This window comes from Rhineura floridana, chromosome 6, assembly GCF_030035675.1.
Source record: "Rhineura floridana isolate rRhiFlo1 chromosome 6, rRhiFlo1.hap2, whole genome shotgun sequence".
NCBI lineage: Eukaryota > Metazoa > Chordata > Lepidosauria > Squamata > Rhineuridae > Rhineura > Rhineura floridana.
In genome coordinates, this window is record NC_084485.1 from 126552991 (window position 1) to 126568216 (window position 15226).

Sequence of the window (15226 nt, forward strand, 5' to 3'; positions counted from 1 at the left end):
GTTACACAACAGAAGCACTCCAAAAGCCTTCCAAAGTTAAGAACCAAATGCCTGGGAGAAATGTTTTTGCCTGGCATCTAAAGATGGATAATGATGGTGCCAGGTGTATTTCCCTTGGGAGAGCGTTCCACAAACTGGGGGCCACCACAGAGAAGGCCCGTTCTCATGTTGCCACTCTCCGCACCTCCTTTGGAGGGGGCACATGAAGAAGGGCCTCTGACGCCAAAATTAATAAATTCACAAACCAAATTCTTTGAATAAATATTCGGTTGGCAATCTTTGCATTCTCATATCCCCCCCCCTTCTTTTTGACATATTTATTTGTGGAAAGGCACCTTCTGAAATGACTTCAGCAGTGTTCAGTAGGAGTTAAGAACCCACCCACATGCTGGATTGAAGCGAAAACATTTGCATTCTAAGCAGCCTGTTTAACTGATGTATGGTTTATCTTGCATTCCATCTCACAGTTTTGTGCAGCTAAAAAAAATGGCAGAAGTTTTCCTGGATTCACAGAGATTGATATCTAAAGATATCACCTTATCTATTTTGTATTTCATCTTTTATTCAAGGACTTTCCCCTCTGTTTAACCTAGATTTACCCACAGTGGAAAAATCCAGTAAACAGATAACTAAAACACCTTTTGTCAACGACTCATTTGTGATATTTGATCAACAGGTTCACATTAAACCTCTCTATGAAAAATATACGAAAGCTGCCTATATGAAAAAACAAAAACCTCGCGCAGTTCCGTTGTAGCGCCTCCCAATAGGTATAAACAGGAACCGATTAGGCTGGATTTGCTGTACCCATTCAACGAGACGTGAGCGGGTTTCCTGAAAAGCAGTGGAGGGTGAACTAAATGACCTTCAAGATTTCTGCAACAGGCAAACTGCGCGCAGTTGCGGTTAGTTTTGTGTCTATTAACCTTCGTTTTCCCCGGCTTTGAAGGGAGATGGAGTTTCCGCGCTCGCTTCCATGGCGCCGGGGTCGTGTCCTTTGCAGCCATTCAAGGAAGACAAGAAGGGGCGGGGTAAAAAAGAAGCACCCGGCTCGGGTCGAAAGTCTTTTCCCACTCTCCTCAGCTTCTTCTTTTCCCCAGAGCAGCCTGTGCCTCGTCCTGTGCCCACGTCCTCCTCCCGTCGCTCGTTCTCATCCCTTGTTAAGGCACCTGGGCAGAAGGCGGAGAACCTCCTCACTCACCCCTCCCCTCCGCTCACCTGGCCCATGTACCGGGGAGAAGGAGCGGCTGTCTGCATAGCGGGGGTGTGGGAGCTGAATCACAGCCAGCCGCTAGGTGACTCAGATTCTAGCCATCCTCTCTGTCTGCTCCGGACTTTCCTGGGGGCTGGTACTATAAAAGTTCCAACCCAGTTCCTTAGCCGACTTTTTTCACTCGCTCAGTCACACACACACACTCTCACTTATCTTCCCGCTTCAGCAGCCAAACGGTTTTTGCCTGAGTTTCTCTCTTTCCACCAGACTGTCTTTGCGCCTTATCGCTAAGTGGGATGGCCAGCGCGACGTATAGCGGAGCGCTGCTTTTATGCACGCTGCTTTTCCTGGTTCACCTCAGTTCGGGTAAGTGGATGTTGCGTGAAGGCGGAACCGCGCCCCCCCCTGCCTTTCTGGAATGGCTCTACCTGCGCTCTTCACCTCATGGAATTGAGTGGATGCAGGAAATCCCGTGCAATTTACTCCTGTTCCAATGGGGATGCTCCTAACGCGACGTAAAACATTGCAGGATTCCCCCCCCACACACATAGCTTCCTAAAACTTTTACTCTGGTAGGGACTTGCATAGTTCAGTCCTGTGCATGTCTACTTTGAAGAAAGTCTCTGTGTTTTTTTTAATGGATCTTCTTCCCATCTAAGCTTGTACAGGATTGCAGCCGTAGCTCATAGTACAATAAACTAAGGCGTTTATCCTTAAGGGTTGCCAGGACTCTATATGTTGTTTTGCTGGAAGGGCCAGGCTGCGTCCGCAGTCCTATATGTACTTACCTGGCTACTAGTTTAGGGTGAGACAAAAACATGATTACTCTTCCAAATGGGGAGGGTGAAATAGCCTGAAAGGTATGGGGCTGCACTAGCCATTTTTTGTAAACAAAGTTGTTGAGATTATTATGGGGGATGTTAGAGACTCTCAAGAACAATATTTGTAGATATGCAAGCTTTTCAATATTAATTATTTCCAGGGAGAACCTTTATTTTTTTAAAAAAATTAAAAGTAGCATAGAGGAACAGCTTTTAAGGCTTCCAAGCTGATTATTTGAGCCACAAAGGTTGGGGTTCATGTAGTGATTCCATAAACTAACCAAAGAATCCATGTTCCAGTGACTGTCTGGGGCAATAAATGGGATTGTATATATAAAAAATTCATTTTGTCTGATGTGACTTGTCAGTTGGGATTCCTTGGAACTTACTGTTCTGGCCAGTTTTTCCCCATTAAATAGGGTACTGCTTAAAAGGGATTCCAGGAAGTATACTGTCTGGATGTTTTGTTGCTTTACTAGATTGGTCCCATTTTGCCCCAGGAGGCATATGAACTTTGTTGCTTGGGTCACTACCTGAAACCAATTTGTCACCAGAATTGAAACTGGAGCATGTGTTCTTTCGTTCTTTCGTTCTTTCTTTCTTTCTTTCTTTCTTTCTTTCTTTCTTTCTTTCTTTCTTTCTTTCTTTCTTTCTTTTTGAATATGTGTGTGCTTTGAACCCTTTCTAGCTTGCTGCATGGTTTGCATGTAGGCCTACATCAGGTGTGAATTTTATTTGCTGGGTTGCCTTAGATGATGATCCAGGGGTGCTTCCAGGAGAAGGTTTAAAACTGGTCAAGTGAGTCGGCGATATATATTGCAACTTATTAGAATTTCTGTGGAAACGGTAAATCCAGATTGAATGGGAGGATGTGGGGAATACAGACTGGAATTTTGATCCCAACCATGTCATGTGAAAAACCTGCATTCATGAGGAATACTGATCCCGCAATACACACCTGTCTAGAAACACCCCATGTGTTCCACCTTCTTTCTACAAAACCATTTTCTACCAGAATGTGTGTCATTTGGTGGTTCTGAGGCTTGATGGCATTGTAGTTGTCTAGTCCTATGTGATGTGTGAATTTGGTTGGTGTGGATACCACAGAAGTGGATATTTTATTTACATGAAATAAATTTATTGCTCAGAATAGAGAGTAGAATATGAAATGTTTAGAAATTTCATTAAATCTCTAATTGCATCATTCCATGTAATGTAGGAACTACCTCAGGAGTGGACATTTTTGTTTTAGTTATTGAACTGGGTTTTGTCTGGTAATGGTTAATGGACCCTTAATATTTTAGGGATCTTTAATATTGTTCTTGAATGTTTATTTCTAACACGTGCACTGTGGTTGCAACCATGTTATTAACAAAATGGCTATCCAGTTTGTCTCACCTTCTAAAGGTAGCTAGTTAGCTCACTGGTTTGTGGTTTCCAGTCAGATCTAATAAAGGTATTTTGATACTAAGCCTATATTTTTTTTGTTTTCTAAAACAGAATATTTTATTTATGTTTTTAAAGATGTTTTGTTTTAATATTGTTGTGAGTTTGGGGGTTGGAATGGATGATTCCTGTGGGTCCCCTTCCAGCCTCTGATTTGGAACCCTGTGCCTTGGGGTGAGGGGCTGGCTCTGCTGGCCAGAGATGAGTTTCCTTTGTTAAGCTAATAGAGTGGCCAGGTTGTTAATGGGTCCATTAGGTGCCCAGCAACTGGTGAATGGGCCAGGGAGATCCTTTTGTCATTGAAACTCTTCAAGAGAGCCTCCCCCCCCTCCTTGTGGCTAGAAGAGGTTTGTGGTTTTAGTGTGCATAGCGTGTCTCTGGAGGCAGGCAGGCAGGTCTCTCTGCACCATGGCTTTAGGATGCCTCCTGTAACACTGATGGAAAAGCTGGATAATGGACTGCTGATGCCTTGAACCCCTACACCCTAAGCTCAGGTTGGAATGTGTGTAAATAAATAAACCTTATGTCATAAAGACACACACTGACCTTTTTCCCAAGGAAACCAAGCCCAGGGCGAGCGCAGGGACCCCTGAAGTCTCACCGCTCGGAGATTGGGGAGGCACGCAACAATATGTTTCAAAATCTTGTTTTTAAGATGTTTTAGTGTTTTTTGTGTTTTTGTTTGCCACCCTGCGCTCCTACTAGGAGGAAAGGCAGGATATAAATTTAATAAATTAAATAATATTCTTAATTCCAGAGAAATTCACTACATTGTGTAAGGACTATCCCCTTTAAAAGTTCAACACAAAATGCTTCAACATAAACTTTACCTCTAAAACTGTTCCTTGGTGGTCTTAATATTGTACCCATGTTTTTATCTTATTTTTTTATTTTATTTCCTAGTCAGAGCATTGATACATCTGTTCTAGAAAGAACTGTTGTGAAGTGGATATGCTAAGCAGTACATCTTCACTGTAGACAGGCACATTATGAGAAATTGTCATAATAATTGTAAGAAAATACATGTTATCCATGAACTGACACTGACAGAATTCATTGTAAAGAGAAACATTCAAAAAATTTGGTTAAGAATTCAGATTATGTATATTTTTACACTGTAGAATTATTTTTCTTCTGGTTTGTTCTTCAGCAAGACAGATGGAGTGGAAGTGTGCCTAGCAAATAAACTTGATGATCCACATAACTGAATGTAATCTGCCAATATAGTGACCAAAATCTAAATTACTGCTTCTAAACCTTAGGAAACCTATTAATAAAACTTTGTGTGTGTGTGTGTGTGTGTGTCAAGCGTTAGAATGGACTTGAGGCTTGAGGAAAATAACAGACCGTTCCCAGAATAATACAACAATGTTGTGAAGTTGTCGCTGTGAGGAGCATATAAATGTGCTAAATAGAAAAGAGAACTAACTGGAAGTGGAACATATGTAAGGGAACCTTCTCTGCATATTCAGCATTGGAAAAGGGATTTTGCTAAGGTCCGCCAAATCCTGTTTCCCACAGTGGCCTACTAGATACTGCAGAGAAGCCCACAAGCAGAGCATGAAGGCAATCATAGAATCATAGAGTTGGAAGGGGCCTTGTAGGCCATTGAGTCCAACCCCCTGCTCACAGCAGGAAATCCACAGCTAGAGCATCTCCCGCAGATAGCTGCCCAGCCTCTGCTTGAAGACATTCAGTGAAGGGGATCCTACCACCTCCCTAGGCAGTAGGTTCCATTGCCAAACTCCCCTTACTGTCAAGAAGTTCCTTCTAATGTCCAATCTGAATCTACGCTCCTGCAACTTAAAACCATTAGACCTAGTCCTACCCTCTGGGGCAGCAGAGAACAAATCTGTACCCTTCTCTATGTGACAGCCCTCTTCCATTTTACTTTTCCCCAACACCTGGAGTTTCCATATATCCAACATGATGAGCAGCCAATGAAAGACTAACCATCCATGAATGCAATGACTGTGTGATTCCACATTTTCCTCTGACAAAATCTTCGATCAGAAATGAGGAACCGTTGGGCCCCCCAGGTGTTGACTCCGACTCCCATCAGCCAAGCCAGCATGGCCAATGGTCAGGGGCTATGGGAATTGTTATCCGGCAAGATCTGGAGGGTTACAGGTTGCCCATCCTTGCTTAGATATTTGGGCTTATCTACCCAACAAATCTGAACTGGCTTAACTATCAGTCCTTCTCTCCCAGTGAACTAGTTAAGTGAGACTGGCTGGGGATTTTGGCGCCATCTGTAAGCTTTGTGGGGAGCCATGAAAGCTAAACAGATGTATACTGATATGTTTGTGTTGTAGTTACACCCTTAATCATTTGTAGCACAAAGTACTCTACTGCATGGGGCAAGCCATGTATTGCCTAATTAATCATTGTTCTATTTCTACTTTTAAAGGCAACTCTGAAGTTTTGACAGCAGTTAACATTACTTGGTCATCCATCAATTTTAAGACAATACTACAATGGGAGCCCAAGCCAGTCAATTATGCTTATACAGTTGAAATAGATGGGTAAGTTGAATGTGGTGGTTTTGTCTAGTTCTTTCCTTGGCTGACTTCAGATCTTATTTAATTGTAATGGAGGTGGGGAGTTGTGAACCTATTAGAATATGGATGCGAAGAATGCTACCTTGGGTCTGGCCTAACCTTAGCAGTAGTTATTTGGAAGTAAGTACAGTTGGCTTCACTGACTTTGCGTAAGGTTGCAGTTTCATACATATTAACTTACCTCACCACCACTGCTCCAAAACCCCACAGACAAATGCAAGTTTTGGGAAGAATATTTGAGATGTGATACTTTCTGGCCTCAAGTTCAAAAAGGTCTGCCTACATTAGCTTGAAATTTGTCCCTCTCCTCAGTACATAAAGTTTTCTGGTTTCCATTAAGTTCTAGTTAAGTCTGTTTTCATATTAAATTTAAGTATGATTTGACCCCAAGCAGAGTAATATTTCTTTTTCTCTCTCCATTCCCCGGTTGCTTCCAAGGCAAAATAGCAGTTCACATATGATGGACTTTAATATGGGTGCTTGCACATAGATGCAAATCCACAATTTGCTAATGGCTATAGCTTTGTATAAATCTATAGACGACCTGTGTAATGTGTACTGCATTGCAGGTGTGTTAGGCATGCTCAGCAGTATCTAACCAAACTACAGAATCCAAGCAGTGGACTTGGCACAATTGCTAATACTAGACTAGGGATGGGGAACCTGTGGCCCTCCAGATGTTGCTATACTACAGTGTCTTTCATCCCAGACTATTGGTCATGCTGGCTGGGGCTGATGGGAGTTGGAGTTAACATCTGGAGGACCACAGTTTCCCCACCTTGCTTTAGACTCTGCATGAGATTCAAAGTCCTGCATTAAGTTCTTCAGGGGACATCTGTCTTCTTCAACAGATCAGTTCAGCAGAGGGAGATGAAGATAGATAAAATACTCAAAATTATTACTTTTGTAGCTGCTTTTGGATTGAGTTATTTGTTATAGTTAGAAGCAAAGAGAACTTGTCATACAAAATTTAAATAGCACTGTACTTCATATCTTACAAAGACTGTATGGTGGTGTTTACTGTTAACTTTTGGTAGTAATAAGATGCACATTTGGTCTGGACGTTGTTTAGCTGGTGCAAAATGAGGCAGAGAGACTGATCACTGGGGCAGGGTATTGCCAACATGTTGCCCTGCTGCTGAAAGAATTGTACTGGCTACATATTAGCTACCAGGCTAAGGTCAAGGTTCTAGTTTTGTTGTACAAAGCCTTATACAGCTTGGGACCAGGATACCTGAAATACCGTTTTACCCCTTATATACCCGGTCAATCACTGTGCTCTGCAGGTGAGGGCCTCTGCAGATATGCAGAAATGGACCTGTAGTGTAGTGTAATAGCACCTACCTTTTGGAATTTCCCTCCCCTTAAATATTAGACAGGCACCATCTCTGTTATCTTTTCGGCACCTACTGAAGACCTTCCACTTTCAACAATACTCTTAAGTAGAGACTTTATCCCTATCCGCATCTGCGTTGGAATTGCTTTTTAATATGTTTTTAAACTTAAAAAAAATGTTTTAAAGGCTTTTGTTAAAAAGTTTTTTAAAATGTTTTGTTTTAATATGTTTTTGAGAATGTTTTTTAATATTATTTATTATTTTATTTATTATTTGAAATTTAAGCCTCAGAAGTAAAACCATTTCTGTGGTATGCCTTTAAGTAACTCTCTTTGTGTTTGTACTGTGCGTGAAGATTATTAATATGGGAATGAATGTGGAAAAGAGTAATTGGTACAATATTGGTATTATTGATTGAATGTTCATGTTATTTTTAAAATACGGTTTTGATTTATCTATTGTATGCATTGTATTTTTACTGTATATTTCTTATGTAATTTTTTTGGTACTATGTTTTATAATATGTTGTTCACCACTTGGGGGGCCTTTTGGCCCAAAAGTGGTATATAAATAAACTATACTACTACTATCTGATTTATATCCCGCCCTTCCTCCTGGCATATATTTTAAAGTCTGTTTCTATGATGTTTTAAAATGTGTTTAGTGCTTTTGTTTGCCGTCCTGGGTTCCTGCTGGGAGGAAGGGCAGCATATAAATCTAATAAATAAATAAGTGTAAATGTTACTATAGTGAGCCAGGTATTGCCACTGTGCATTTACCTCAACGTAATAATCCTCAATGAGATGAAAAAAGGCTCCCCAGGATTTTGCCTTGTATAAACATACTTACTGTTGGTGAATCTTTCACAATTAACATGATATTTTGGGTGTGTGATATAATTATTTTGATAAATACTGTACAGTGTTTACTTCAAACCTTTGTAGACTGCCATTTCAGTGCCCAGTTGCTTGTGGTAGCTATATTAAAAGCCCTTTCTCAAAACAGTTTACATTGTTCATAAGAAATGTAAAACTTTATGACGTATAATATCTAGGAATTACACTAGGTTGTTAATGATTAACAATTCAGGGAGGGACAGTAGCTCAGTGGAGAGCATATGGTTTGTGTACAAAAGTCAATTTAGAACTGGGACTATCCCTTCTCTGAAACCCTGAAAAGCTATTGCCAGTCATTGGTGACAAATACTGAATTAGATGGACTGCTGGTCTGATTTGGTATAAGGCAGTTTCCTGTGTTCCAGAATATCAACAAAAATACCAAAAGCTGTGCCTTTTCTAGCTACCTACTCCTGCTTTAATCAACATAATTGTCCTGTACGTAAAGTTATTGGAAGTGGCTATTTCTTATTATTTCACAGGCTTGAAACATTATGCCAGTATGATATCTTCCCTAATTATACACTTTATTGCATATTAACAGACACAGACAGGGGCACTGTTGGTTCTGTTAATTTGATTGAGCCAGCTTGCAAAACAGAAACAGGCATGATTCATTATAATACAGATAAAGGTGAAAAAGGATGCACTTGGCTGATATGAAAATACTACCAATTCCTTCTGAGCACCACAGTTCGCTGAATCAGACTCTCCTCTCATACAGACTTACATGGGCAAACATTAGTGAACACATTGCACTCTTGGTCTTTACAGGAACCGATTAATTCGGAAGAAAACGTGCGTTCACACTACAGCAACAGAATGTGATGTTACAAACCTGCTGAAGGACGTAAAAGATACTTATACTGCTCGTGTATATTCTGTAGTGCCAAATAGGGATGTTGATGATTTTGATACCCCGTCTTATGAAGTCTCTCCAGAGTTCATACCTTACACCCAAAGTAAGGAGAATGTATTAGCTCTTTTGTGTTTGTTTCTTTTGCACAGCATGGGTCTCTGCATACAGATTCCAAGACTTACAAATTCTTGAGATACTTGTCCATACACCAGATCCACAGAAAGTATATATAGGGAGGCATCCTATTTGACGGCTTTGCTGTTCTGAAATTTTGCTGCAGAAATTGCAAATGTGGGAAGGGGAGGAGGCTAATTTGACTGGAGTGACAAGTGATAGAGATGTTTCTTCTGCACCATTTCTCCTGTCAAAATTGCCTTCCCCTTTGCTGCTATTTGTCCCATGGTGCAGTTTGTTACTAAGACCATCCTATCTGGGATTTCATTTGGTCCTGCATTTTACCCAGTGTTTGTATCATAGGATTCTCATTGATGTACATTGGCCCTTACGCAGACAATCAACATGCTGCAGCTGGGCCACTGGAGGAGATGCTTAGCCTGCTGCCAAGATCTCCCATACAAAGGACCCCAAACAGTGCTATTTGGGTTTTTTGTTGCTAATAACATCATGTTTTGTGACATTGTGTGGTGCACCTCAGTGCAAGTGCTTATATGGTGAGCAAGTCAGTCATAGGATCAGGTTCTATGATGGGGGTGGGGAATCTCAGGCCCAGAGGCTATATATGGCCCTTCAGGCCTCTTTATCCAGCCCTCAGGATTCTCCCAGACCACACCAGCTCCCTGGCCACACCCTCCTCAAGTGCTTTTTCCTGAAGGGAACGTGTCCTTCATAGCATGGGTCCCTCTGCATAAAGGAAGAGAGACAGAGACATGTGTAGGGGTGTGTATGTAGCTGGAATGTAGCCCACTGTGCAACGGTGAGAGTCATATAAATTTCTCTGCCCCACCACTGGCATGCAGCCCCTAGAAGGTAACCCATGAGAGAATGTTGCCCTCAGGTTGAAAAAAGGTTCCCCCATACCTGTCCTGTGACTTGCCTAAGTCATCTCCTTAGTATACCATGGAAAGATAGCACATAACCTTTCAGGACTGTGCTGTGAAGGTGTTAACTTGGATATTTGGTAATAAAATGCATTAGGAGCTTTTAATCAATATAAAACACTTTTCTTCTAGCTGAGATTGGAATGCCAACAATCAAAACTTTTGAACAAAAAGAGAAAACTTTGAAAGTGGAGATAGAGGATCCACTAACTCCTTACAGATTTAATGGAAGCTTCCAAAGTATTAGGGACATTTTCAAACATGATCTAGAATACACACTGTACTATTGGAAAGATCAGAGTACAGGAAAGGTGAGCATCTGTTTTCAATACCCCAAGTCTTTAATCTCTTAATTTTCTTAATGTTTAAAATAAGTACACTACAAATTATAAGTTGGCAATGTAAACAACATTTTAATTTAAAAGAAATTAACAATAACCTGAGGGGGGGAAAGTTCAATGCTTTTGAGATCCTCATCTGAGGGCTCTTCTTCAGGTTCCCAGCCATGTGAAGTGTGGTGGGTGGCTACTGAAGAGAGGAACTTTTCAGTGGTAGTACTCTGGTTTTGGAATGCTGCCCCCAGAGAGGCTTACCTAATGGCTGTTCAGATGGAATCCATTCCCATAAGAAGTAGTGATGACTACCAACTTGGATAGCTTTAAAATAATATGAGATAAATTAATGAAGAATAGGCTGTCAATAGTTATTAGCCACAATGGTTATATTCTACCTCCACTTTCTGAGGCAGTATGTCTTTGCATGCTATTTGCTGGAAATCACAAGTGGGGAGCATACTGTTGTGCTCGGTTCTTGCTTTCTGGGTTCCAAAAGGTATTATTTATTTATGAAATTTATATACCACCATTACTCCCAGATCCTCTGTGGCGCAGAGTGGTAAGCGGTGGTAATGCAGCTGAAGCTTCTGCTCACGGCCGGAGTTCGATTCCAACGGAAGGAGGAAGTCGAATCTCCGGTAAAGGGGTCGAGGTCCACTCAGCCTTCCATCCATCTGTGGTCGGTAAAATGAGTACCCGGCATATGCTGGGGGGTAAAGAAAGGCCGGGGAAGGAACTGGCAATCCCACCCCATATATATGGTCTGCCTAGTAAACGTCGCAAGACGTCACCCTAAGAGTCAGAAACGACTCGCACTACAAGTGCGGGGACACCTTTTTATTACTCCCAGAAGGAAGTGATTGAAACCACTGTGAAACCAAGATGCTAGACTAGATGGGCCTTTGCCCTGATCCAGCAGGCTCTTCTTATTTTCTTATGATGCTTTTCCAGCTGTAGGCAAACATGTTCTTATACTTCCAGGCTTTTTTCATTCTTGTTGGTCTGTTTTTATTTGAAAGCTGCTTTTGTAGAGTTACTTTTTTGGTGTTGCTTATTTCATATTTTATGGTCAAGCCACCATAATTTGAAGGGCAGAGTATAACTCTAAATAATAAATAAACAGAACTTCCAATAAATACAGTTCACAATGTCTTTGCATTAAAAAGTTAAAGGAGTCTAAGTTAACGTACATTTATCTTCCTTTTTTGTATTTAATTTTAAGTCCATATTTTTTATCAAATGTTTACAAAAAGTGTCATGTTAAAAATACATAAAAGTACAGGTTGATACTAATATTCCTTAAATTTGTTATAATTTACTAGTAGATCTATTTTAAAGGCTTTACCTTAAACTAGTATATTTTTTTATTTGAAATATTTTTAAGCTGCTTTTAATATAATGTTGTTTGCAAGGCTATTTTTATTAATAACAAATGTAGAAATTTATAAATATTAAACATACATAGAACAATCAATTGAAATAAAACCAGTACAATAAAATTAATTAGTTACCAACAAAAACACAGTAGTGTATAACTATTAACTTCAAAATCCTTCCTGCTCCCTCAATCACTTTTAAGATAAGTCCTTTTTCTCCTTTAGGCCTTTAACTTCATATGTACTTTGGATTTTCACAATCTGTATTCAGTGGGAAAAGCAAGATTACTTGCAAATATATCTTCAAATAAAGGTGTGTTTTTTTCCTGCTTGTAGAAATGGGCAAATACGAAAAGCAACCAGTTTGAAATTAGTATCGACCAAGGGAAGAGCTACTGCTTCTATGTCCAGGCAACTATTCCATCACGCTTAAACAACCGTAGCAGTCAAAAGAGCAATGAAAAATGTACTAGTGTTAAAAGGGAGGAGCTGGATGGTATGTATTGTGTGACCCCATAATCTTTACTTTTAGTGTATAAACAATTCTTATCAAATTACTTTAAAACCTTACTGATGGATTTCAGTTTAGACTTTTCTGTGTAAGCTGTTATGCACACACTTGATTATATAATTAGATATAAAGTGTGCCCTGGGTGCATATACTATTTAACTATTTCTTGTTGCTGTGAAGTTTGCACTGCAGGCATAGTCATGCACAGTTTCCTTTCCTAAAATGTTTTCATCTGATTGTTTTCTTCCTTTCACAAGGAACATTGAAAGCTGCCTTACACCAAGCCAGGCCATTGGTCCATCTAGCTCAGTATTGTGTACATTGACTGGTAGCAGCTCTCTAGGTTTTCAAACAAGGTTCTCTCCCAGTCCTACCTGATAATGCTGGGGATTGCAACTGGGACCTTCTGCATGCAAAGCATGCTCTGCCACTGAGCTATGGTCCTTCCCCTTAAGGATCACCCAACTTTATTTTCCTTAAGAGCTAAATGTCATATCTAAAGTATCATAGTCTCAGGTGGACTGTATTACTCAGAGTAGAATTTGTGGGGCATTTATTCCCCAATGTACTATAGCCCTCTTTGCACATCTAAGGCCTTCTTCCTATACTCACTATGTAGCATAGGTCTGGGTAAGCTTAATCAGAAGCAAATGCCACTGTCTTCAGTGGAACTTGCTCCCATGTAATGCATATGGTTGAGGCCTTAAATATGGAGGATCTGAATGTTCTAGAAAGGCTGTATGTGCATCATTGTTCTAAATATGTAATCAAATTGTAACCATGTTTTGAGTCCTACATTGTTGCAGTGGAGCAAATCCATGTTCCTTGTTGCTTCTTAAATTATGCTTAGCGGAGTGCCTCCTTTTATATTAAAGGAGTGTGGCTTCATTGAGGACTACAGGCCAATTAGATATCACATGACTGACAGGACCAACTTTGTTATTTGTACAGGTTTGCCACTTGTCTAACTTTTTTCATCAACAATAAGTGTGTTGGTGAAGGGAGCTCAAAACTCTCCCACCTTATCTCCTCCTATTACATTGCTTCGGGCCCTTTTCTCCTAACCCTCTTCCAATATTGGAAGTGAGCTAGACTGGGAAGAAAAGTACTTGAAGCGGCAAACATGGGGAGCTAAGGTAGAGAATGGTTCTGTTTCCTTGTCCACATGCCGCTTTCCATGTTAAAACAGCAACCTTGATTTATTTTACTATTATTAATAATACATTTATAGTAGCCCAGAGCAGCAAACAAGAAACAATAAAAACATCTTTAAAAATATCAGTTCCAATACAAATTGAGACATGAATTAATGTGCTGCCCTGATTATGGCTCTATGATGTTAGCATTCAGGGCAAATGGCTCAACATACTTCATGAATGGAACCCATTTTTGTTCTAAAAACACAGCCAATAGTTATCATGTGAAAAGCTTGAAGTGACCTTGCATCTTGTTTCTTCTCCAGGTCTTGAATTAGAAGCAATTCTTATAATAATAGCTGTTGCGGCTGGAGTCCTCACTCTAATTATTATTTTTTCTGTGGTTGTGTATAAATGCACAAGATCAAAAGCTGCACCAACAAAAAAAGAGAGCATGCCTCTGAATGCATAAGGAGGGGAAATAATAAAGACAAATCTGCATCATTGCTGCAAGTTCCGTAAGAAATTCACCTCCTACCTGTGGAAGCAATGACCACTGACATTTGCTGTTTCTGTGAAACATTTATAGTTAAAACACTAATTTAAAAACCTGTTTTAGACTGTCAGTAACAACTGTGAGAACTGTTTTAAAATGTGTTAGCTGACAGATATGGTGAAAATACTACTGCTTCTTTTGCACTTTGGGTATATCTTTAGATCAGAGCTTCTGGGTACATTTGTTGGTACGGGTTATAAAATGCTGTAAGGAAGGGCTTCTACAGTCTGACAGACTTCATACAAGGTGTTATGGTGTGAATCAATATAAAACATTACAATAAGCCAGATCAAGGTACGTGCTATCAACTCTGAGAAAGCTTTCTAACTGATTTTGGAAACTTCAAAGTTAATAACTTACGTTATCGGCATCCACCTTGAATTAACAGGTATCCTGTACATATTTAGTTATGTGTCAGGATTTAGCACTTTAAATTTATACTGATGATTAACTGCTGGACAGAGACAAACTTAACTATTTAAATGGCTTATGCCTGTAAATATAGATGATGGAACTGAGATTACTCATCTTACTACAATCAATGTTAATATATTTATGATTTTTATAAATGGGTGTTTATATTTGTATATATTGTACTAACTTATATGTAATTTTTTCAGAAATAAAGGTAAATGGGAACAAAGGAAAATGCACATCTTTGATTGGGGTGTGTGTCTTTTTCATTGTCAAGTATTATTATTATTTATTTAATTAATTTGTATCCCACCCTTCTTCCCAGCAGGAGCCCAGGGCGGCAAACAAGGCACCAAAAAACTTTAAAACTTCATAAAAACAGATCTTAAAATACATTAATACAAAACAGCATTAAAAACAATTTAAAAAACAACCTTAAAAAAGGGTTAAAAACATATTAAACAATTCTAACACAGATGCAGACTGGGATAGGTCTCAACCTAAAAGGCTTGTTGAAAGAGGAAAGTCTTCAAAAGGCGCCGAAAAGATAGCAGAGATGGTGCCTGCCTAATATTCAAAGGGAGGGAATTCCACAGGGTAGGTGCTGCCACACTAAAGGTCCGTTTCCTATATTGTGCAGAACGAACCTCCTGATAAGATGGTATCTGCAGGAGGCCCTCACCAGCAGAGCGCAGTGATCGACTGGGT

General features: G+C 39.9%; 1 protein-coding gene across 1 annotated transcript; it reads left to right on the forward strand.

Moving 5' to 3' along the window:
• Window positions 1-1004: 1004 nt before the first annotated feature.
• F3 (coagulation factor III, tissue factor) lies at window positions 1005-14739 on the forward strand. The gene is made up of 6 exons (XM_061630546.1): window positions 1005-1579; window positions 5891-6005; window positions 9048-9235; window positions 10323-10501; window positions 12238-12397; window positions 13875-14739. Exons 1-6 carry the CDS (start codon window positions 1510-1512, stop codon window positions 14018-14020), a joined length of 858 nt encoding a protein of 285 aa, XP_061486530.1. The 5' UTR covers window positions 1005-1509; the 3' UTR covers window positions 14021-14739.
• The last annotated feature ends 487 nt before the right edge of the window (window positions 14740-15226 follow it).

Bases quoted from the DNA above. Each gene is read 5' to 3' on its own strand.
- F3 (XM_061630546.1), top strand. From the start codon at position 1,510: ATGGCCAGCGCGACGTATAGCGGAGCGCTGCTTTTATGCACGCTGCTT. The intron at 1,580-5,890 runs GTAAGTGGATGT...CTACTTTTAAAG, and splicing joins CCTGGTTCACCTCAGTTCGG to GCAACTCTGAAGTTTTGACA. The intron at 9,236-10,322 runs GTAAGGAGAATG...CTTTTCTTCTAG, and splicing joins GTTCATACCTTACACCCAAA to CTGAGATTGGAATGCCAACA.